The following is a 22,357-nucleotide window of genomic DNA, read 5'->3' on the forward strand; positions in this document are numbered from 1 at the left end:
ACACATTGCACCTCACACAATAATAGTGGGAGATTTCAACACCCCACTCTCATCAATGGACAGATCATGGAAACAGAAATTAAACAGTGATGTAGACAGACTAAGAGAAGTCATGAGCCAAATGGACTTAACGGATATTTATAGAACATTCTATCCTAAAGCAAAAGGATATACCTTCTTCTCAGCCCCTCATGGTACTTTCTCCAAAATTGACCATATAATTGGTCAAAAAACGGGCCTCAACAGGTACAGAAAGATAGAAATAATCCCATGCGTGCTATCGGACCACCACGGCCTAAAACTGGTCTTCAATAACAATAAGGGAAGAATGCCCACATATACGTGGAAATTGAACAATGCTCTACTCAATGATAACCGGGTCAAGGAAGAAATAAAGAAAGAAATTAAAAACTTTTTAGAATTTAATGAAAATGAAGATACAACATACTCAAACTTATGGGACACAATGAAAGCTGTGCTAAGAGGAAAACTCATAGCGCTGAGTGCCTGCAGAAAGAAACAGGAAAGAGCATATGTCAGCAGCTTGACAGCACACCTAAAAGCTCTAGAACAAAAAGAAGCAAATACACCCAGGAGGAGTAGAAGGCAGGAAATAATCAAACTCAGAGCTGAAATCAACCAAGTAGAAACAAAAAGGACCATAGAAAGAATCAACAGAACCAAAAGTTGGTTCTTTGAGAAAATCAACAAGATAGATAAACCCTTAGCCAGACTAACGAGAGGACACAGAGAGTGTGTCCAAATTAACAAAATCAGAAATGAAAAGGGAGACATAACTACAGATTCGGAGGAAATTCAAAAAATCATCAGATCTTACTATAAAAACCTATATTCAACAAAATTTGAAAATCTTCAGGAAATGGACAATTTCCTAGACAGATACCAGGTATCGAAGTTAAATCAGGAACAGATAAACCAGTTAAACAACCCCATAACTCCTAAGGAAATAGAAGGAGTCATTAAAGGTCTCCCAACAAAAAAGAGCCCAGGTCCAGACGGGTTTAGTGCAGAATTCTATCAAACCTTCATAGAAGACCTCATACCAATATTATCCAAACTATTCCACAAAATTGAAACAGATGGAGCCCTACCGAATTCCTTCTACGAAGCCACAATTACTCTTATACCTAAACCACACAAAGACACAACAAAGAAAGAGAACTTCAGACCAATTTCCCTTATGAATATCGACGCAAAAATACTCAACAAAATTCTGGCAAACCGAATTCAAGAGCACATCAAAACAATCATCCACCATGATCAAGTAGGCTTCATCCCAGGCATGCAGGGATGGTTTAATATACGGAAAACCATCAACGTGATCCATTATATAAACAAACTGAAAGAACAGAACCACATGATCATTTCATTAGATGCTGAGAAAGCATTTGACAAAATTCAACACCCCTTCATGATAAAAGTCCTGGAAAGAATAGGAATTCAAGGCCCATACCTAAACATAGTAAAAGTCATATACAGCAAACCAGTTGCTAACATTAAACTAAATGGAGAGAAACTTGAAGCAATCCCACTAAAATCAGGGACTAGACAAGGCTGCCCACTCTCTCCCTACTTATTCAATATAGTTCTTGAAGTTCTAGCCAGAGCAATCAGACAACAAAAGGAGATCAAAGGGATACAGATCGGAAAAGAAGAGGTCAAAATATCACTATTTGCAGATGACATGATAGTATATTTAAGTGATCCCAAAAGTTCGACCAGAGAACTACTAAAGCTGATAAACAACTTCAGCAAAGTGGCTGGGTATAAACTTAACTCAAATAAATCAGTTGCCTTCCTCTATACAAAAGAGAAACAAGCCGAGAAAGAAATTAGGGAAACGACACCCTTCATAATAGACCCAAATAATATAAAGTACCTCGGTGTGACTTTAACCAAGCAAGTAAAAGATCTGTACAATAAGAACTTCAAGACACTGAGGAAAGAAATTGAAGAAGACCTCAGAAGATGGAAAGATCTCCCATGCTCATGGATTGGCAGGATTAATATGGTAAAAATGGCCATCTTACCAAAAGCAATCTACAGATTCAATGCAATCCCCATCAAAATACCAATCCAATTCTTCAAAGAGTTAGACAGAACAATTTGCAAATTCATATGGAATAACAAAAAACCCAGGATAGCTAAAGCTATCCTCAACAATAAAAGGACTTCAGGGGGAATCACTATCCCTGAACTCAAGCAGTATTACAGAGCAATAGTGATAAAAACTGCATGGTATTGGTACAGAGACAGACAGATAGAACAATGGAATAGAATTGAAGACCCAGAAATGAACCCACACACCTATGGTCACTTGATTTTTGACAAAGGAGCCAAAACCATCCAATGGAAAAAAGATAGCATTTTCAGCAAATGGTGCTGGTTCAACTGGAGGTCAAAATGTAGACGAATGCAGATCGATCCATGCTTATCACCCTGTACAAAGCTTAAGTCCAAGTGGATCAAGGACCTCCACATCAAACCAGACACACTCAAACTAATAGAAGAAAAACTAGGGAAGCATCTGGAACACATGGGCACTGGAAAAAATTTCCTGAACAAAACACCAATGGCTTATGCTCTAAGATCAAGAATCGACAAATGGGATCTCATAAAACTGCAAAGCTTCTGTAAGGCAAAGGACACTGTGGTTAGGACAAAACGGCAACCAACAGATTGGGAAAAGATCTTTACCAATCCTACAACAGATAGAGGCCTTATATCCAAAATATACAAAGAACTCAAGAAGTTAGACCGCAGGGAATCAAATAACCCTATTAAAAAATGGGGTTCAGAGCTAAACAAAGAATTCACAGCTGAGGAATGCCGAATGGCTGAGAAACACCTAAAGAAATGTTCAACATCTTTAGTCATAAGGGAAATGCAAATCAAAACAACCCTGAGATTTCACCTCACACCAGTGAGAATGGCTAAGATCAAAAACTCAGGTGACAGCAGATGCTGGCGAGGATGTGGAGAAAGAGGAACACTCCTCCATTGTTGGTGGGATTGCAGACTGGTAAAACCATTCTGGAAATCAGTCTGGAGGTTCCTCAGAAAATTGGACATTGAACTGCCTGAGGATCCAGCTATACCTCTCTTGGGCATATACCCAAAAGATGCCTCAATATATAAAAGAGACACGTGCTCCACTATGTTCATCGCAGCCTTATTTATAATAGCCAGAAAATGGAAAGAACCCAGATGCCCTTCAACAGAGGAATGGATACAGAAAATGTGGTACATCTACACAATGGAATATTACTCAGCTATCAAAAACAACAAGTTGGGGCTGGGGATTTAGCTCAGTGGTAGAGCGCTTGCCTAGGAAGCGCAAGGCCCTGGGTTCGGTCCCCAGCTCCGAAAAAAAGAACCAAAAAAAAAAAAAAAAACAACAAGTTTATGAAATTCGTAGGCAAATGGTTGGAACTGGAAAATATCATCCTGAGTGAGCTAACCCAATCACAGAAAGACATACATGGTATGCACTCATTGATAAGTGGCTATTAGCCCAAATGCTTGAATTACCCTAGATCCCTAGAACAAACGAAACTCAAGACGGATGATCAAAATGTGAATGCTTCACTCCTTCTTTAAATGAGGAAAAAGAATACCCTTGGCAGGGAAGGGAGAGGCAAAGATTAAAACAGAGACTGAAGGAACACCCATTCAGAGCCTGCCCCACATGTGGCCCATACATATACAACCACCCAATTAGACAAGATGGATGAAGCAAAGAAGTGCAGACCGACAGGAGCCGGATGTAGATCGCTCCTGAGAGACACAGCCAGAATACAGCAAATATAGAGGCGAATGCCAGCAGCAAACCACTGAACTGAGAATAGGTCCCCTATTGAAGGAATCAGAGAAAGAACTGGAAGAGCTTGAAGGGGCTCGAGACCCCAAAAGTACAACAATGCCAAGCAACCAGAGCTTCCAGGGACTAAGCCACTACCTAAAGACTATACATGGACTGACCCTGGACTCTGACCCCATAGGTAGCAATGAATATCCTAGTAAGAGCACCAGTGGAAGGGGAAACCCTGGGTCCTGCTAAGACTGAACCCCCAGTGAACTAGTCTATGGGGGGAGGGCGGCAATGGGGGGAGGTTTGGGAGGGGAACACCCATAAGGAAGGGGAGGGGGGAGGGGGATGTTTGCCCGGAAACCGGGAAAGGGAATAACACTCGAAATGTATATAAGAAATACTCAAGTTAATTAAAAAAAAAAAGAAAAAAAAGAAAAAAAATAAATTTTATTTTGACTAAAAAAAAAAAAAAAAAAATCCAGCCTTACTGTTCAGGTTATTGTTGTTAGGACTTGATTCCCATTGTGTTACTATTACAGGGAGAAAGGTATCACTGCAAAACTCAGAGCGCAGAACAAGTGCTAAGAAATCAGTTACACTCTTTTCTGTGAGCACTCAGATGCTACTAAGCAGACAAATTCACTCTTCTACTTCTTGGCTTCTGTTTTTCCTGAAAGAAACAAAAAGACTGTGACCTAACTATACTATGTAGTTGCTAAGAGATCCACTATGATTACGGACAGGATTTCATCTCCACATAAAAGCTTTCCTTAAAGTATCTCCCTGGGAGCATGTGATGCATTCTCAACAGACGCACTAAAGGTGTGACTTTCATTCAGTGCATTCTTTTCCCACATTAATATGTAAGATATTAATAATGATGACTTCCAAAAAGCACTAGCCTTAACTCATTAAAAATTCTAACTTCTCATTTTCAATTCAGCATGAAAAACAAACATATTTTAGTATCTGTGTGTGGATCTGTGAGATGGAATATATGCTGCCTGCCCCAGTTTCTACTGATACGAAGACTTTTACAATAGTCCCATTTAAAGATGAATAGGTAATTAAGTAATTAACAACTGTTATTCCTTGAAATGAAATCGTAATTAAGAATAATAAAAAATATATCCAAAACAAACATTTGAATCATTAAAAATCTGTCTGTATTTTTTTTATGATAACCAGCCTTATGTTATTTGAAATCCAGACTTAAAATATCTTTAAGAGACCCTTCTTCCACCAGAAGATACTCCGGCATCCAGATCCCCAGATAAGCCCCCCACTCTGTAACCCACCAATACTCCCCCAGCACCCACAAAGCTACCCCCAACAGCCCCTCCTCTCCTCATCACCATATCCTGCCCCACACCTCCAGTGGAAACCCCCTGCTTGACTAGAGGCCCCACCAGCACCCAGAACCCCAAGATCCCCAGCAGGCCACCAGAATTCCAGCCTCCAACTCTGGCAAAGACCCTCTATTCAACAACAGGCCACTTCAGCCAGAAGACCAGGGACGAAACAGAAACCAAAAAAAAAAACCAAAAACAGAACACATCCATCTAATAAAGACAAACTCAGAAATCAGCACCAAGACCAACAGTTATTGCAAACCCAGATACCTAGACACCACCAGCAAGTGTCCCCAACAGAACTGCAAGGGATGGAAGGAAGAGTCTTAGACACTGAAGATATGAAAGAAGAAATAGATACATCAGTCAAAGAAAATATCACATTAAATCTAATCAATTCCTGCCACAAAACATCTAAGAAATCTGGGACACTATAAAAAGACTAAATCTAAAAACAACATAGCCAGAAAATGAAGAACTGCACCTCAAAGGCCCCCAAAATATTTGAAGTAAAATCATAAACAAAAATTCTAGCCTAAAGAAGGATATTTCTACAATGGTACAAGAACCTTACTGTAAAAGCCAGATGTCCAGCAGACTCTGAGACCACAGATGCCAGCCCATACTAATATACCCAGCAAAACTTTCAATCACCATGAATGGAGAAAAACAAGACATCCCATGATAAAGTCAAAGTTAAATAGTATCTAGCCACAAATCTGCCCCTACAGAAAGTAGTAGAAGGAGAACTCCAACCCAACAAGTACATCCACAAAAATATGGGCAATAAATAATAGGCAATAAATAATTCACACCAGCAAAACTCAACGAAGGGAAACACACGCGCTCGCGCGCACACACACACACACACACACACACACACACACACAGTCTACCACCACCAATAACAACAAAATAACAGGAATTAACAAGCACTGGTCTCAATGGACTCAATTCTCCATCTCTACTGGAAGGTCAGTGGGCCCCAGCTACCTACAAGAGAATCACTTTGTAGAGATTTTCTTCAAGGTAATTTCCAGCAGGTCAGTGAAGACTCCATTAGGACAACAAGGCAACAACTTGGGGTTGTTTGTTTGCTTCTTTGTTCGTTTGTTTGCAGTACTGGAGATTGAACCTAGCCCCTCCTATATGCTAGGAAAGCATTCTACCACTGAGATTTCTCCAGCCCCCTTTTATATGTTGTTTTGAGGCAGAGCCTCAAAGACCCAAGGCATGGACTAGCCTTGAGCTCACTTTTTAGTCCAGACAGGCCTTGAGCTTCTGATCATCATTTTCCTGTCTTCTGAGCAGCTGGATTTACAGATTTGGGACATCAAGTGCCAATGAACTAGTATATTTTTAAAGACCTCCCAAAATGAAATCCTGTAGAAGATGGGGAGGAAGGACTTTAGGAGCCAGAGGGATCAAAAACACCACAAGAACACAGTCTACAGAATCAAATAACCAGTGCTCATAGGGCTCACAGAAACTGAACCAACAATCAGGAAGCCTGCATGGGTTTGCCCTAGGTCCTCTGCATACTTGTTCTAATTGTGTAGCTTGATGTTCTCATGGGACTCCAACACTGGGAATGGGCTGTCTCTGACTCTTTTGTCTGCTCTTGGGTCCCTTTTCCTCCTAATGGGTTGCTTTATCCAGCCTTGATCATGTTTGGTTGATATCTCTGGGAGGCCTGCTCTTTTATGAAGGGAAAGGAGAAGGAGTGGATCTGGGAAGAGGGGAGGTGGGAGGGAGGGACTTAGAGGAGAGGAGGGAGGAGAAACTGCAGTCAGGATGTAATATACGAGAGAAGAATAAAGAAATTAACTAATCAATGAATACCTCCCAAATGATTCTGATGCATAAACAGGTTTAAGAACACTAAATCCACACGACAGTGCTGAAAGCAGACATAAAATACTTTGCATTGAATAAAAATGGTCCTTGCTCCTCTAGAGCTTCTTTTAGGGAACAAAGGAACAATTATTAAATAGGAATATATTTAACCACATGAGTTGCAGATTTAACTTTATATTTTTCATGCGACATCAAATATCCACATTTCACCTTCAAATTATACACATGAAATAAATTGAATCATTTCAGAAATAAAATTCCAACTGTAGTATTTTGACACAGATATACAGAAGCATTTCTGAAACACCCTATTTTAGAAGGGCAAATATTACAAAGAAAACGGTGTGTGTAATTGTGATGGTGTGCATACACTTGGCCAGGGGAGTGGCACTATTAGAAGGTGTGGTCTTGTTGGAGGAAGTGTGTCACTATGGGGATAGGCTTGGAGACCCTCCTCCTAGCTGCCAGAGGATGCCCAGTCTTCTCCTGGCTTCCTTCAGGTGAAGATGTAGAACTCTCAGCTCCTCCTGCACCATGCCTGCCTGGATGCTGCCATGTTCCCGCCTTGATGATAATGGACTGAGCCTCTGAACCTGTAAGCCAGCCCCAATTAAATGTTGTCCTTTATAAGAACTTATATTGGTCATGGTGCCTGTTCACAGCAGCAAGACCCTGACTAAGACAATAGTTCAGCTCAAACTTATTATAATGGGCAACAAGTAAAAGTCAGTTTAAAAAGTTAAAGTAAATATAGTGCACCGACCTGTTTGTTGTTTTCTGCCATGGACAGCTGCAGTGCCAAGAGCATGGAGTCTGGACCACATAGCGTCGTCCTTTCAGAGTTACAATGAGCACGCCAATTCCTTCTAAATGCTTTAATCATATCCAAGACGGACATCTGATTAAGCACAGCCATTCTCTTAAAGTAGAAGAGAATACAATGTTAAAGTGACTTGTTTTAATTGGAAAGTAACATTTAACATGTGTAAGCAAGCATGGTTAGAAAAAATAAGTAGTGAATAAGAAGTCATTTCATATTTACTAAGATTGCTCTTAATTAAATTTAGGAAAACAGAATAACATAATTTCTGCCCAATCATATTTTCCTCTCCTTTAGTTTTCTTAAGCCAAATCTTTTGAAATAACAAAAATCCAACCTTCAATTTTGAAAATTCACATACAACAGACATTCAAATTCTGCAAATTTATAATTTTAGACACAGACATCACTAATTAAATGTGTATTTGAAGATAGTTGTTTTGAGACAAACGGTACTCTATGTAGTAGATTTGGGGGTAGGGGGTTTCCCCTCACTCATGTATTGTTCTAAAACAAGTGGTTTAGTTTTCGGACATGATTTGACTAGTAGACTATGAGATAATGAGAATTCTAAGCCTAGGCTTTAAGAGTTGGTGCAAAATACTTTTTAGATTCCGGTAGTTTCCATTAAGAGTATTTTACTGTGCTGAACTGTTTTTATAAACTGTATATGTTTTATGATGAACACCTAATTTCTGAATCTGGGTTTTTTAGTACATGTTGGACAGGGCATGAGTCTAGTCCCCAGTAACAGCTCTGGCAGAGTTTCTAATAACTTTCCTTGGTAGACAACATTTCCCATGGACAGTCACAACCTGTGGCTGAGAGAATCAAGCATGACTACCAGGCATTGAGAAGCCTGTACTTCATCTCCCCCAACTTTAGTTCACATGCCTTTTCCTTCCCTGACAGCACCTTCATCCTTTGTGGGTAGGTCGTACCCACAAATACACCTAAATGTTGACTTTCGGGCTCCTCCAAGCAAATCACCTCTGTTGGGGAGGCCTAACTCCCAAGCCCAGTTAAGGTGCTGAAGAAAGCGTACGAAACAGAAGTAAGCTATTCCAGCTGGCTACTAAACTCACAGCCGTCAACGGGGCAGCTGATTCTGTGGAGACCCCATCACATGGAGGGTGAGTCTTAGCAGCACAAGTCCTCTGGTCAGAGCTAGCAAAGGACCCAATGAACTGATCAGCCCAAACTGCCGACCCACAGAATTTAAAGCAGATACTTGCTATTCTACAGTGACTACATTCTTGATGTTTTGTTCCACAGCAAACAGATCATCAATATGGCATCTGACACATGAAGCTTCTTAGTGCCAAATACTCTTCAAACATTTACTAAGAATTCCTTTGCTCCATTTTCACAAGCGTCCTGCTGATGGCGGTCTATGGATATCCGAATTTGACACGTGAAGAAAGTCATGCTCAATGACATGAAGCTCATACATAGCCAAGAGGCACAGATCCAAGATCCCTAAGTTTTTCCTAACCTCTCCTGGATGCAAACAACTCTTTCAAAATAAGCTGAGGTGCGCCGCTGTTCCAGCCTGCCATCCTATGCAGTCCCTCCCTCCTTCTATTCTTCTCTGTGCCTTTTTATATGTCTGCTGTGTGTATATGTCTGCCCACATGTGAGCACATGTGTATGGAGGCCCAAGGTTACACTGAGTGTTTGCTCCACTGCTCTCCACCTTGTAGACTGAGGAACAGTCATTCCCTGTACACAGAGCTCACCACGTTGGCTAGTCTGGCTGGCCAGCTTGCTCAGATCTCTTGTCTACACCTCTGGCACACTGGGATTGCAAGCAGACTGCTACACCTGCATATATGTTAGCTGTGAGGATTTGGATTTCAGTCCTCACTCCTGTCCAGTGAGACGCCTCCCCAGACCCTACTCATACATTCCTTGACCAGTACCTAGGTTATCACATAACACATTTATCTCTTTTTAAAAAACAAAATTGAAGAAGTCATAAAAGCATGAGCTCTAGGTGATAATGATTAGTTTGCCTGAAACAACATTTTTGGTAAAGGTCTACCCATTGGTATTAATTGGAGGTATTGTACATTTAGATTTCTATAAATATTAATTCACCCAGAATGAGATCATCCTGAATTCCCAGATCTCTCTGCTACTTACTAAGCTAGGAGCTCTTTGCCAAATTATAGCTCCTCTCCCTGTCTCGACTTCCTTGTAGTGAAAATGAACAAAGTTCTTATTGAGTAGTTTGTGAACAGTAAAAGACAGACGTAACGACATTTACAGCTTTTATCTACAGCAATCCTAAGCACATTAGATCACTCATCCTGAGTTTTTTAGGCTTTGGTTTGTTTGTTTGTTTGTTTGTTTGCTTGTGTTAAAATTGAAAGAGAATGCCTATCAGTGTGAGAAAGCCAAGCGTCTCAACTAGGAGGCTGCAACATTTTGGAAGGAGGCAAATACTAAACACTTGAGACATTCATGCCATACAGTCTGTGTCACAACCACTTACCCTGACCTTGTCACGTAAAGGTAGCCAGCCAGGAACAATGCATAGACAAGTAAACATAGTCGGTCCCCACTACATTTTATTTATGGGCAATAAAATCTGTTTTCTATAATTTTCAGAAGGCTCAAAAATCTCTCTCTCGCTCGCTCTTCACCAACCATTTAAACATGTAAAACCATGTTTAGCTCTGGATCTGGCTATTCACAAACAGACATCGCAGCGGGCGTGCGGGTGTGCTAATGTCTACTGTACCAGCTTTTTCAGAGCTGCCTATCTGGCTGCCCAGGTATCACAAAGAAATCAGGACCACGCCTCCCCCTCTGTTCTTATGTCCCCGCACGTTGTGAAGACTCAAAGAGATTCAGAATGACAAAACAAACAGGAGGTGGTGAAGGGTATAAGCTCTGGCTTTAAAACTAGATTTAAAAAGGTGCACTTGACGGGAGCAGAAATCCGGAGGCAGGAAACTGTCGCTGGAAGGTATAGTGAGAGAACACTACACTTAGCTAAGTATCCTGGCTACCACACGCCTGCATTTGCTGTACCTTGTGATCAACACAAATTTCTCCACGTCCATACTGGGGACGGTAATATCTACTTAACAGAATTATCAGGGACCAGAGAGGCAAATATACAACCCGCTTATTGCCAGCACTTAGAAAATGATCCATTAAAGGCGACAGGCTGACAGTTACTCTCCTAGTCTGGTCCCAAATGTCCCTCTGAAGGAGGCAACGACAGACAGAAATTCTGGGGAGCCTGCGCACGTCGTGTGCCAGATCCCCGGTCTAACGGACTAAAAGCAGATTTTGATGAGCTTCAGTCTTCCCATCTACAGCTGACCTTCCAGGTATTTTTTTCACTGTGAGGTCAGGGAGAAGCCATTGAGCAGACAACACTGCTGACTGGCACAAGGCACGTTGCTGTCACCAAAACGCGTTCGCAAAGCAGCAGCCTGAATTACCACGATGCCGCTGGAGGGCAGAGAAAAGTCGAGATCCACCTAGTCCGGCGACCCAGGGGCTGCAGGTCCAGAGAGGAGCAGCGCAGCCAAGATGCGGGAAGGCAGAGGTTTGAATCGCCTCGGCGTCCCTTTCAAATCTCGCGGCACGACCCGGGAACCAATCGCCTCGCTCGCCCTCCGACCCGGAAGCAGAGCGGGCGCTCGCCGCGGCCGCCCTTGGTCATGAGAGTGGTACCCAGGTCGCCTCCCCTGCATTAGGTGCGTATGGAGCGCGGTGGCCCGGGATCGCCAGCTTGTGCTACTTCCCCAGGGGCCCTTCCATGTTCCCCAGAGCTCTTCCCTGTGACCTCGCGAGGTGGGAGTGGGTTGTCGTGGGGGACACACTCCAGGGACCTGACTACTACGCTTGTTCCGCGCCTGCTAGGGAGGCCCTGGGAATATTGACTCCGGGCTTTAAAGACCTGGAGGTGAGGGGTTGCCCTCGAATCCGGACCTCGAGTCTCCTGCACGCCCTATACCTCTCTACTTTATGATCATCTCAACCTAGTGGTCCCGTGTAACATGTGCCCAGTCTTCCTGAGATGGGACTTAATCTGAAAAACTCAGCAGATACTCAGGATTTAAAATGTTTGTTCTTAGCCTAGGATGCCTCCTTTTAATTAACAACAAAGTAAAACTTACTCCGCATGTGAGAATGCTTTTCTGCAGTGCACACTACCTGTCTCGCGACAAATTAGTTGAGGCTTGTGACTGATGTTACAACGTTAGTATCACACGTTACTCCAGCGCCTGTATTTTTGAATCTGCTTATTTTATTGCATGGTTAATCGTTCGTTGTAACTATCCCTAGATGATGATATCCTTCGAGGCTCTTAGAGTCCATGGCTCCTTAGACACGGGTAGGACTTTCCAATTCTTCTGACCCTTGATGAGCGCTCAGGTGGACTGTCAGATTAGAATGTTAAAAGTAATAATTTGAACAAATAATGTAGCATAGTCCTGAGAAAGGCAAGTGTTTGTATTTGTGTCTTCTCTAGCATTTAGGCCCAACGCGTACTGTCTTTTAAATCCTCAACCTGTTGATTAACTTGGCAAATTTCTTCTTTGGCAAAGAGAGGACTATTGATAGCATCAGCTTGCTTTTTTTTTTTTTTACTTCCAGTGACACACTTCCTCCATCAAACCTATATGCTTCCTTTTAAATAGTACCACTCCCTAAGCTTCAAGTACATGAACAACCTATTAGGGGTCATTCTTTTTTTTTTTTTTTTTTATTTTATTAACTTGAGTGTTTCTTCTTTACATTTCGAATGTATTCCCTTTCCCGGTTTCCGGGCAAACATCCCCCTAATCCCTCTCCCTCCCCTTCTTTATGGGTGTTCCCCTCCCCATCCTCCCCCCATTGCCGCCCTCCCCACAACAATCTAGTTCACTGGGGGTTCAGTCTTAGCAGGACCCAGGGCTTCCCCTTCCACTGGTGCTCTTACTAGGATATGCATTGCTACCTATGAGGTCAGAGTCCAGGGTCAGTCCATGTATAGTCTTTAGGTAGTGGCTTAGTCCCTGGAAGCTCTGTTTGATTGGCATTGTTGTACATATGGGGTCTCGAACCCCTTCAAGCTCTTCCAGTTCTTTCTCTGATTCCTTCAACGGGGGTCCTGTTCTCAGTTCAGTGGTTTGCTGCTGGCATTCGCCTACGTATTTGCTGTATTCTGGCTGTGTCTCTCAGGAGAGATCTACATCCGGTTCCTGTCGGTCTGCACTTCTTTGCTTCATCCATCTTGTCTAATTGGGTGGCTGTATATGTATGGTCCACATGTGGGGCAGGCTCTGAATGGGTGTTCCTTCTGTGTCTGTTTTAATCTTTGCCTCTCTATTCCCTGCCAAGGGTATTCTTGTTCCCCTTTTAAAGAAGGAGTGAAGCATTCACATTTTGATCATCCGTCTTGAGTTTCATGTGTTCTATGATAGCATCAGCTTTTATGGAACTTCGGGGTATGATAATGTCAGTACAACATGCTAACTACAAAGAGTGCTGCATCTCTGTTGCTTGATAATCTTAGGACTCTATTTTTATTAAATCTATCCGTGTGTGTGTGTGTGTGTGTGTGTGTGTGTGTGTGTGTGTGTGTGTTAATATAAGCAGAATTCTATTTCGAGCTGCCTCTGACATCGCAATACCAAGCCCTATTATAATTTTTTCTTATTGAATGACAAACACTTTTTAAATTTTGTTTGTGATCTACAGTTTTGTGACAGCCAATAAAAGAACATTTTGATCCTCACCACTGCTCAAGCTTTGGAATACAAGATGAAGCAAGACGTTACAAGAAACGCTGCCTATACGGTGGATTGTGAAGATTATGTGCATGTGGTAGAATTTAATCCCTTTGAGAGTGGAGAGTCGGGAAACCTGATCGCATATGGCGGCAGTAATTATGTGGTTGTTGGCATGTGTATGTTTCAGGTTAGTCCCCAAACTACAGGGAGTGACAGGGAAGATATTTTATCAGTAATAATGTATACAGACCAAAGCTGAACTTGAAAGTGTGTTGCGCTTAATACAAGAAGTATTTTTGGAGACCTACAGGGAATTCCCACTACTAATTATTGAGACATGCGTGAGCACTCAGGTAGATGATGGGAGTGAAAACTATGAAGCTCCTCTTTCACCTAGTCTTTGGTAATGGTGTAATCTGATAAAACCCGGTATAACTGAGCACGCACGAACACACGTACATGCGCGTATACACTTTGTGTATCTACACCAGATATTTACAGGATTGACATTCATAGCCCGCAGTTCATGGTAGTTCTCAGAAAACGGTTTTCAGACTCCCGTGCTGTCCTTTTACATATCCAGAAACACGAGGGTACATGGTAGGCTTGCTGATTGCCACACATTTGTCAAAAAGCCATGAGTGTAGAAAGGGCCAGGAAATTAAGAGAGATTCTTGCCCTGTCCCCAAAGAGAGTCTGAAATCAGTGCACTCTTAAAACAGCCTCACTTATAAAACACCCTGTAAGGATAAAAGTTTCCAATCTTATTCACTCTGGGTAATAAAGAAGTCTGGTTGGGCTTGCGTGAGAGCACTGATTTAGGCAAGGACATTTTTGTGGAGAAAATGAAACAAAGGTACCTTAATCCTTTGGTAACCAACTCCATTTAGCAAGTATTTATTGAGTGCTGTTTGTCTGCCAGACTCTATGTTCAGGAACATTGTTTAATAGATTGGACCAACTCAGACAAGCGACAGTTAATAAAGATGACCTAGAAGTCTCAAGACAGTAGACTTGGAACCCGGAAAGGAGAGTTGTGACTCAGATTTTTGTCACCTGAATATTAACCCTAAATCAACACAACAGGGAGCTGAACAGAGCTCATTCAGTACTCAGTTAGAACATAATATGAGCCACAAGTATAAGCTAGATGTCATGATAGCATAAAAGTAGGGCCAGTGAGGTGGGTAAAGACACTTCTTACCAAGCTCATGACTGGAGATCAATCCCTGAAGCCCACGTGGTTGGAAATAGAGACCCAGCTCCTGAGAGTTGTTCCCTGGCTTTGGCATGTGCACAATAGCACGTTCACACATGCACACACACAATGAAAGTAATTACAATGGCAGGACGAATTTTAAACGAATACTTTAACTAGAATGCTTCATATATAATCAATGTAAAGGTTATCCCATACTTTGTCTTATGTTGATAGATGTCTTTGAGATCTTTGTATGTGTTCATTTACATATACACACCAGCTGCATTTCAAGTGCTCTAGGCTCTGTATGGCTAGCACCTATCTTATCAGACAACAGTTCTCTGTAAGTTGATAAAAATGTTTTTTATCTTTATTTCTCAGCATTGTATTCTGATTAAAAGGAGTTGGCATATTCGAAACAAATTTCAGAGCTATATTGACTGGTCACCGCCATTTGTTTGCAGTAACAGATGCTAATTCTGCCCTGAATGTGTTCATCTAATAGAGCTTGCTCTGGCAATGTTTGCCATCACCAAATACAGCTTAATTTGCACAGTTCCAGAGACAGAACTGGGGCATTGGATACAATTTACATGGAAACACTGTGGCTTACATTGAGAACACTAATGCCCTATCTACTATCAAATATGCTTCTCCCAAAGCAGCTACTTTTCTGATTGGAAGTGTTCAGAGAGGTTCTTCTTTTTCAGATGTTGAGTTAAAATGAAAGCTCTAAATAAGAGAATTGCACTGGATACACCAGCCTTGGTTAACTGACATTCTGTATGAGTCTGTAATGGGTGTGGTGGAAAGGCACTTCAAATCCTTAAAGAGCTCTTCCACCAACTTGGCTGTTCCTCAACCTCAAATTGCTGGAACCTTCTCTAATAATTTCTATTACAGCAAGTTTTCCAAAGCCTCTTAATTTCCTGCCGATACAATACGGCCTACACCCTAAACAGAACCAAAAATAGCATTCATCTCCGTCTATACCACACACACTGCCCTTTTCATGGCTGGCTCACTAACAGGCGGTACTGCCAGAGGCAGGGCAAGTCTTCCTCTGAACACATAAAGCTTCGTCTGTGTAGTCCCTGTGACGTCATTATCCCTGAGACCACTCAGTAGTTCCGTATCTAATCTGGGTAGCCAATACAGGCCCTGCCTTTCATCACTCTTGTTACAGTAGCAAAATAACGTGTGCTTTTACATGAAAATTCCTCCGTAGGTTTGTCCAGTATGGAAAAAGGTCTCAGTCTGTGAAGTCAGCTATGACTAGGTCTTAAACTTAATCTTAAGCTGCCTAGCGGTGCCTGCCTGGGCATATTTGCAGCTGGTTACCTGTAATATACACAAGATATGAAATAATAAAATTAGGCAGTGCTTTTTTTTTTCAATTCACTACTTTGATTAATGGAAAATCTTTGTTACATTAACGTGGAATTTAATGTTACGTTCAAATAGTATTTGAATCTTATCAAGACTTGGGCAGCATGCCTGCAAAATGACTTTGCTGGGATCTCAAAAACTGTCTTGGAAAAATCAATACATCTACTGGGATTCAACAAAAGTATCGATGAGAGTATACTGTGAACCACGTAAAATAATAAGTAAACTAGGTCCCTGTGGACCCATTACCTAGGCTGAGGCTTAGGGGTTTAACAGCCATTTCGGGAGACCCCTGAGTATCTTCCCTCATTGCCTTTCGTGGTTGGAAATTTGTTTGTCTGGCTCCCTGTTCTTCTTACAGTTTTATCACTGTGCACCAGTATTCTGAATCAGTATAACTTTATATCACTTTTATGGTCTCTAGTGCACTGCTTCTCAACCTGTGCGTTGTGACCCAGTTAGGGGTAGAATGGCCCTTCCACAGAATTCACCTAAGACCACTGGAAAGCACAAATATTTACAGTTCCTAACAGTAGGAAAATTACAGTTATGAAGCAGTGACATAACACGATGGATGGACTATGTTAAAGTCGCAGCATTAGAAAGGTTGAGAACACTGCTCTGTAGGACAGGTAAATTATACTATCTCACACTGTATAATACTGTCTAACAGTTAACACTGATTTGGAGGTAAGCATTGCCATTCAAAGGGTCTTCCACATACTAAAACCATGTGCTCAGTTAACCTTTCTACTACTTGGAAATTGATGTATTACTCATTTACCTAGAAGACTGATTTTGAAGCCATTTCATAGTTTTAATTGCTATGCAGGGTATTTGCTGTTGAAAATAAAATGTCGCCTAGGTGAAGGATACCATGCCTAATACTTTGCTTTACCTATGTCTTTGTTTTTAAATGAGGCTTAACAGCTTTTCTGTTTGTTCATTTATATTTCTTTCCCCTCTCCCCGAGGATACTGGGGCTCAAACTAGGACCTTGTACATGTTAGATGAATTCTCTAAAGCTACATATTAAGTCCCCAGAATTCTTTTTAATTCCATAAACTACTATAATCTCAATATCTAATTTTCTTTCGTACTCTTCAAAAGTGTGTGCATGCCTTGTGATAAATTATAGATTGACATGAAGTTGAGAGTGTTTTATTGTCTGTCTTTATTAAAACATTTCCTGTATCCATTTAGGAGGAAGGAACAGACACTGAAGGAATTCAGTACAAAACACTACGAACATTTCACCATGGAGTCCGAGTTGATGGCATTGCCTGGAGCCCAGAGACCAAGCTTGATTCGCTGCCTCCCGTAATCAAGTAAGTTTAAACATTTCAGGGCAGTGTTATTGTCCTTCCTGTTAAATGACCCTGTGCCTTACCTGCCTATTGTCCATAGCCTTAGAGGACAGGACGTCGGTGTTTGCCATTATTTAATATGGCCTCGTGTTTGCGGTTTGATGTTTGCAGTTATGACTGGCTGATGTTTTGACCATATGTTTGGTCCAAACCACAAATCTCTTTACCTGAGTTCCATCAGAATTGTTCCAAGTCATCAAAGACTGTACTTCCTTATTAAAGGACTTTTAAGAAGATAGCAGAGTGGGTGGAGGTACTTGCCACCAAGCCTTACTCCTAGGATCACTTTCAGAACCCATGTGATGGAAGGAAAGAGAACTCTAGCAAGCCCTTCTCTGACTCCACAAACCCATCCTGTGTACACAGCTCACAAAGTAAATGTGGGAACAATACAGTGCTACTTTGTTAAAATAAATGCTTGTTTGAAACAATACTGTAGCCTTCCCATTCCAGATGTAAGCCAAGGTCATAGTCTCATGTTTAGCATAACGTTCATGTCTAGTTTATTCAGTGGGCTTCAGTTTTGATGAAAGCATTCTTTAAAAAAATAATAAAATGGTTTTGAGAAAAATCTTGTAGAGAAGCTGAGTTCAGTTCTCAGGATCCATGTCAGGGGGCCTCACAACGCACAACCAGTAACTCCTCTCCAGGGGGATCCGATGCCTCTGGCTTACACACACATCTACACAAACCAAATTTTGACGTGTGTGTGTGTGTGTGTGTGTGTGTGTGTGTGTGTGTGTGTGTGTGCATGCGTGCATGTCTGTGTGCATGAGTACATTCATGCAGTAGCTGGCGGACAAGCTGGGATGTCATCTGTGATGCAAGGGTCCCTCCCTTACACCTCCCCAGCACTGGGTAACAGCACATGCTGCCGTCTGGCACAGACACATGCGTTCTAGAGATTGAGTTCAGCTCTTGGAAAACAAGCACTGCTTACCAATGGAGCAACAACCCCAGCTCCTCGTGTGGTTCATAATATACAGCCTTGCTCTGTCCCCAAGGAATGCGTCATGTTCCTGCCCAGTCAATCTCTAACCCTACCCCTGCCCCAGCAGCTGTAGTTAGAGTTCTGTGGGCAGAGCCACATTCTGCCTACTGTGACTTCATCAGTGCAGTCACACAGAATGGGGTTTCCAACAGGCGTGAGGGTCTGAGCTCGGCTCGTCTGTATCGTACTGTGTTGTTTTGCTTGCTTATCCAGTGTTCTGTGATGAATGCCTGGACAGTGTCCAGATTTTAGTTATTATGACTATAGTTTCACATGCACACCTTTATACAGCTTTAGTGGATGTGTAATTTTATTTCTCTTAGGAGCATAAGTGCTGGGTCACAGATGTTGATATTGAGGAAGTACAGGGAGCTGGGGAAACGGTGGCTCAGTGGCTGAGTACATACTGCTCTGACAGATGGCTGGGGTTTGGTTCCTTGCACCCACTTGATGGGTCACAACCACCTTTAACTCAAGTTCCTGGGATCCTGTACCCCTTTGCATGTAGGCAAAACACACACAAAATAAAAATTTAAAAAAGAAAAGAAAGTGCCGGACTTGGGGGTTAGGCATGGCTCCGTGGTAACAGCCAGCCTGATATGCATGGACCCTGTGTTCTGTCTCCAGCACTGCAGAGCGTGGGAGGGCCAGTGTCTGCAGCTTTTCTACCATTCTATTCCTGCGAATAATGGCAGTGTTCATGTTGAGCTTCCTGCCCCCCCCCATTTAGTATATTTAATTTTAGCAATTCTAGTTCAGTTCTGGGGTTTTCTGATTTCATTAAAATATGACATTTCCCTTCCAACAAATAATTTTCAACACTTCGATGATTTGTTTTCTCTATAAGATGTGTTTGCCTACAAGGTTGTGAAAATGTTCTATTTTTTCTAGATTTTTACAGCCTTTTTTTCCCTCCAGAGGGTTAATGTAGCCCACACTGGCCTTGATCTCTCAGTGATCAGCCAGATATTGTCTCTGATATAGAGAGAACATCTTTTGTCAGCACACAGCTGGCGTGTGTTTTGTTTGCCCTTATAGTAAAAGGAAATATTCTCAGTATCTGTACCTAGACAACAGCAAGTAGTAGAAAATCTCACCCCCAAATTGTTTGACTGGGCTGTGAGAGGCTTCCCTGACCTGGTCACTGCCTCAGACCCACACTCACCTCATTCTTTACTATGTGTTTCTCCATATTTCATTGAGTTTACTGCAGTTTATCATTTTTGAGAGATTTTGTTTATTTGTTGTTTTTTAGTAAACTGTCTCAAATCAATTTTGAAACTTATATAATTTAAAGAATATTCTAGAGCAAGCTGATAGCATAAATTTATTGTTTTAAATAAAATATAAATGTTATTATAAAGATAATATATTCTAAATATGTAAAATTTAGAAGGATCAGGAATATAAAAATAGAAGCCTACCTTTATATCCGAACTCTTCATTGCTCATAGGAGCATTCAGCCCACGTCTTGAGGGCTGCATATGACCCAGTACAGCTGTGAAGCTGGCCCAACACAAATTCATAAACTTAAATAAAACATAATGAATCAGGGGGCCGAGGGGCAGGGGGACAGGACCAGGAACTTTGTAGATAACAGCATTGTGTTCCTCTATCACATAAATAAGTGTGTGTATGCTGTTACTGTCTGTAGCATGTTTGTCTTCAGTTTTACAGTGACATGCGGTTTCTAATGTTTTATGTTCTGAGTGCAAACAGTTGAGCTGACACTGTCAGATGTTACATATGCTTGGAATGACTTAGCCAGTGAAACACAGTGATTATCAGTGCTGTTTTGACCTACCTTCCATTGCACACCATGGGCATTCGGTGTTATTTGTGGTGGGAGAAGTAGCTGTACTCATTTGGTTATTGTCACTCATGTCCTCAGACATGCCCAGGGATGTGTTTCAGTGACATTCTAACAAGCTGACAGTAAGATTGCATCAACATGAATACATTACCTTCCGGTTTGCAAATGGCCTGCAGGGTTGCAGCCTGACACCCTACTTAAAATTTGATGGAGTCTCTTTCCTTCTTTTAACTAGACTTTGTAAGTCTCACTTTTCAGAGATCCCTCGCTTAAATTCATTCGTCCCAGCACTTTTGGCAGCACCTAAGTTTGTGGTCAACTAGTTTTAAAAATATAGACCACTAATACTAATATCCAAACCGGAATCTTCGGGAAACGTCTTGAAGAAATGAAGAGTTAAATTTCAAAAAGTTAGTCTCAAACAAAGTCCAGACATGCCTGAGAGAATTTGAGATAGGGCTCATCGGCCCGACTATCAGCTCCCAAGGATACTGGCCATCTGGAGCCACCCCCTCCCCTTCCTTCACTCCCTGAGGATTGGTCATCCCCCTGCTGCAGTGAGATGAGTTGCCCTGCCCACATTGCTGAGATGCTAGATTGCACGTATGCTTTGTTGATGTAACTCCGTGCCAAAAGTAACTGTGCACCCTTTGTATTAGCCAATTATGTGTATCCACACGAAACCCCTGGTTTTCCCTATATAAGCTCCTGCCTAGAGAGGCTCGGGGCTTGACTCAATCTCCTGTGTGGGATACGTGTCAGCCCGAGATCTCGTAAATAAAACTGCCTCTTGCTGATTACATCAAGACTGGCTACTCATGTTTCCTGGGGGTACCCCAACCCGTGACTGGAGTGAGAGTCTCCCCAAGTTTGGGGGTCTTTCAGAAACACTGAGAGTTGGGGCTGGGGATTTAGCTCAGTGGTAGAGCGCTTACCTAGGAAGCGCAAGGCCCTGGGTTCGGTCCCCAGCTCAGGAAAAAAAGAACCAAAAAAAAAAAAAAAAGAAACACTGAGAGTTGTCACAACATCCATCAAATCAGATGCAGCAGTTTCTCAAGAACAATGTCAAGTGTCACACTTGTTTCCTGATGCCCTTTTGCTTCCATAGTAAAAAAGAAAATGATATTGTGTTACTTAGATGTCTCCATGTTCTTTATGAGGGGTGACAGACTTGGACTAGCTTGTTGGCTTTAAGATTGCAGGCAGGCACTTCATACGTGGGATTATCGTGTGAAGACTTCTTGCTTATCTGTGGCAGCAAATATGACACAGGCTCTGTTTAGTCATCAGCTTTTATATATATATTTATATATATAATGTCTGCCTCAAGTCACTTCATCTAGTATAGCTAAAAGAAGCCAAGAGGTTGATTATATAATCATATATATATATATGTACATATATATATGATTATAGTCATATTCATGCTCTATTATTTGCCTTATTTTTTAAGAGTGTTCTGAAATAAACAGAAATTTCTTTGTAACTACATAGTGGGTTGTGTGTGTGGCTGAGGTACAACTTAGACTCTCTCGTTGTCAGTTTTACACTTAAAAAGTCTGGTGGGTAGTGCAGTCGGGGGTGGGAAAAAGTCTGGTGGGTAGTGCAGTCGGGGGTGGGAAAAAGTCTGGTGGGTAGTGCAGTCGGGGTGGGGAGAGGTGTTTGCCTACCCTCTTCCTAACTTACTGCACTTTGCTCTAAGCTCGATTTTCTTTCTTAGTAGTAAAGCTCAGATTGCCTGTGTTATTTCAGTCTCTGAGGTATTCTGGGCTTCTTAAAGGACAGTTTGTAAACCCTAAGGTAGCAAAGATTCAGAGAAAGGTAGAGAATGCCATCTTAGTATGAAATTCTGTTTATGGTTGAAGACACAAACCCAAAATGTCCTGACACTTTCCGTGTTCCATTGCATTTGCCGCCTGCTTCCTTCAATGGCTATGATATTTTTAGTATAAACTGCAGTAACCCCGCACCTGCCATCACCAACCCCAGAAGCGTC

The 22,357-nt window shown here is 41.8% G+C and overlaps 2 protein-coding genes across 13 annotated transcripts in view; one reads left to right on the top strand and one right to left on the bottom strand.

Annotated features, from left to right (window-relative positions):
* The window catches only part of Parpbp (PARP1 binding protein), a 69,434-nt gene extending 50,837 nt beyond the window's left edge, over window positions 1-18,597 (bottom strand). For 2 of the 6 annotated variants that reach the window (NM_001401236.1, NM_001401237.1), the window contains exons 1-2: window positions 11,320-11,423; window positions 7,805-7,960 (exon numbers count right to left, since the gene is read on the bottom strand). In NM_001401236.1, the coding sequence (NP_001388165.1) occupies window positions 7,805-7,957 (153 nt within the window). In that variant the 5' untranslated portion in view covers window positions 7,958-7,960; window positions 11,320-11,423. Of the gene's footprint in view, window positions 1-4,320; window positions 4,503-7,804; window positions 7,961-11,319; window positions 11,455-18,496 lie in introns of those variants that run through there. The other 4 variants (NM_001166676.2, XM_063262830.1, XM_006241189.5 and 1 more) reach the window with 4 other exon arrangements.
* The window catches only part of Nup37 (nucleoporin 37), a 53,091-nt gene that overhangs the window by 5,736 nt on the left and 24,998 nt on the right, over window positions 1-22,357 (top strand). For 2 of the 7 annotated variants that reach the window (XR_005486570.2, XM_006241198.5), the window contains exons 1-3: window positions 11,433-11,577; window positions 13,568-13,786; window positions 17,393-17,517. Coding sequence is in view for 4 of the 7 variants with exons in the window: in XM_006241198.5 (XP_006241260.1) it covers window positions 13,631-13,786; window positions 17,393-17,517 (281 nt within the window). In the remaining 3 variants the exon portion in view is untranslated. Of the gene's footprint in view, window positions 1-11,432; window positions 11,675-13,567; window positions 13,787-17,392; window positions 17,518-22,357 lie in introns of those variants that run through there. The other 5 variants (XM_039078685.2, XM_039078686.2, XM_006241197.4 and 2 more) reach the window with 4 other exon arrangements.

This window comes from Rattus norvegicus, chromosome 7, assembly GCF_036323735.1.
Source record: "Rattus norvegicus strain BN/NHsdMcwi chromosome 7, GRCr8, whole genome shotgun sequence".
Classification (NCBI taxonomy): Eukaryota; Metazoa; Chordata; class Mammalia; order Rodentia; family Muridae; genus Rattus; species Rattus norvegicus.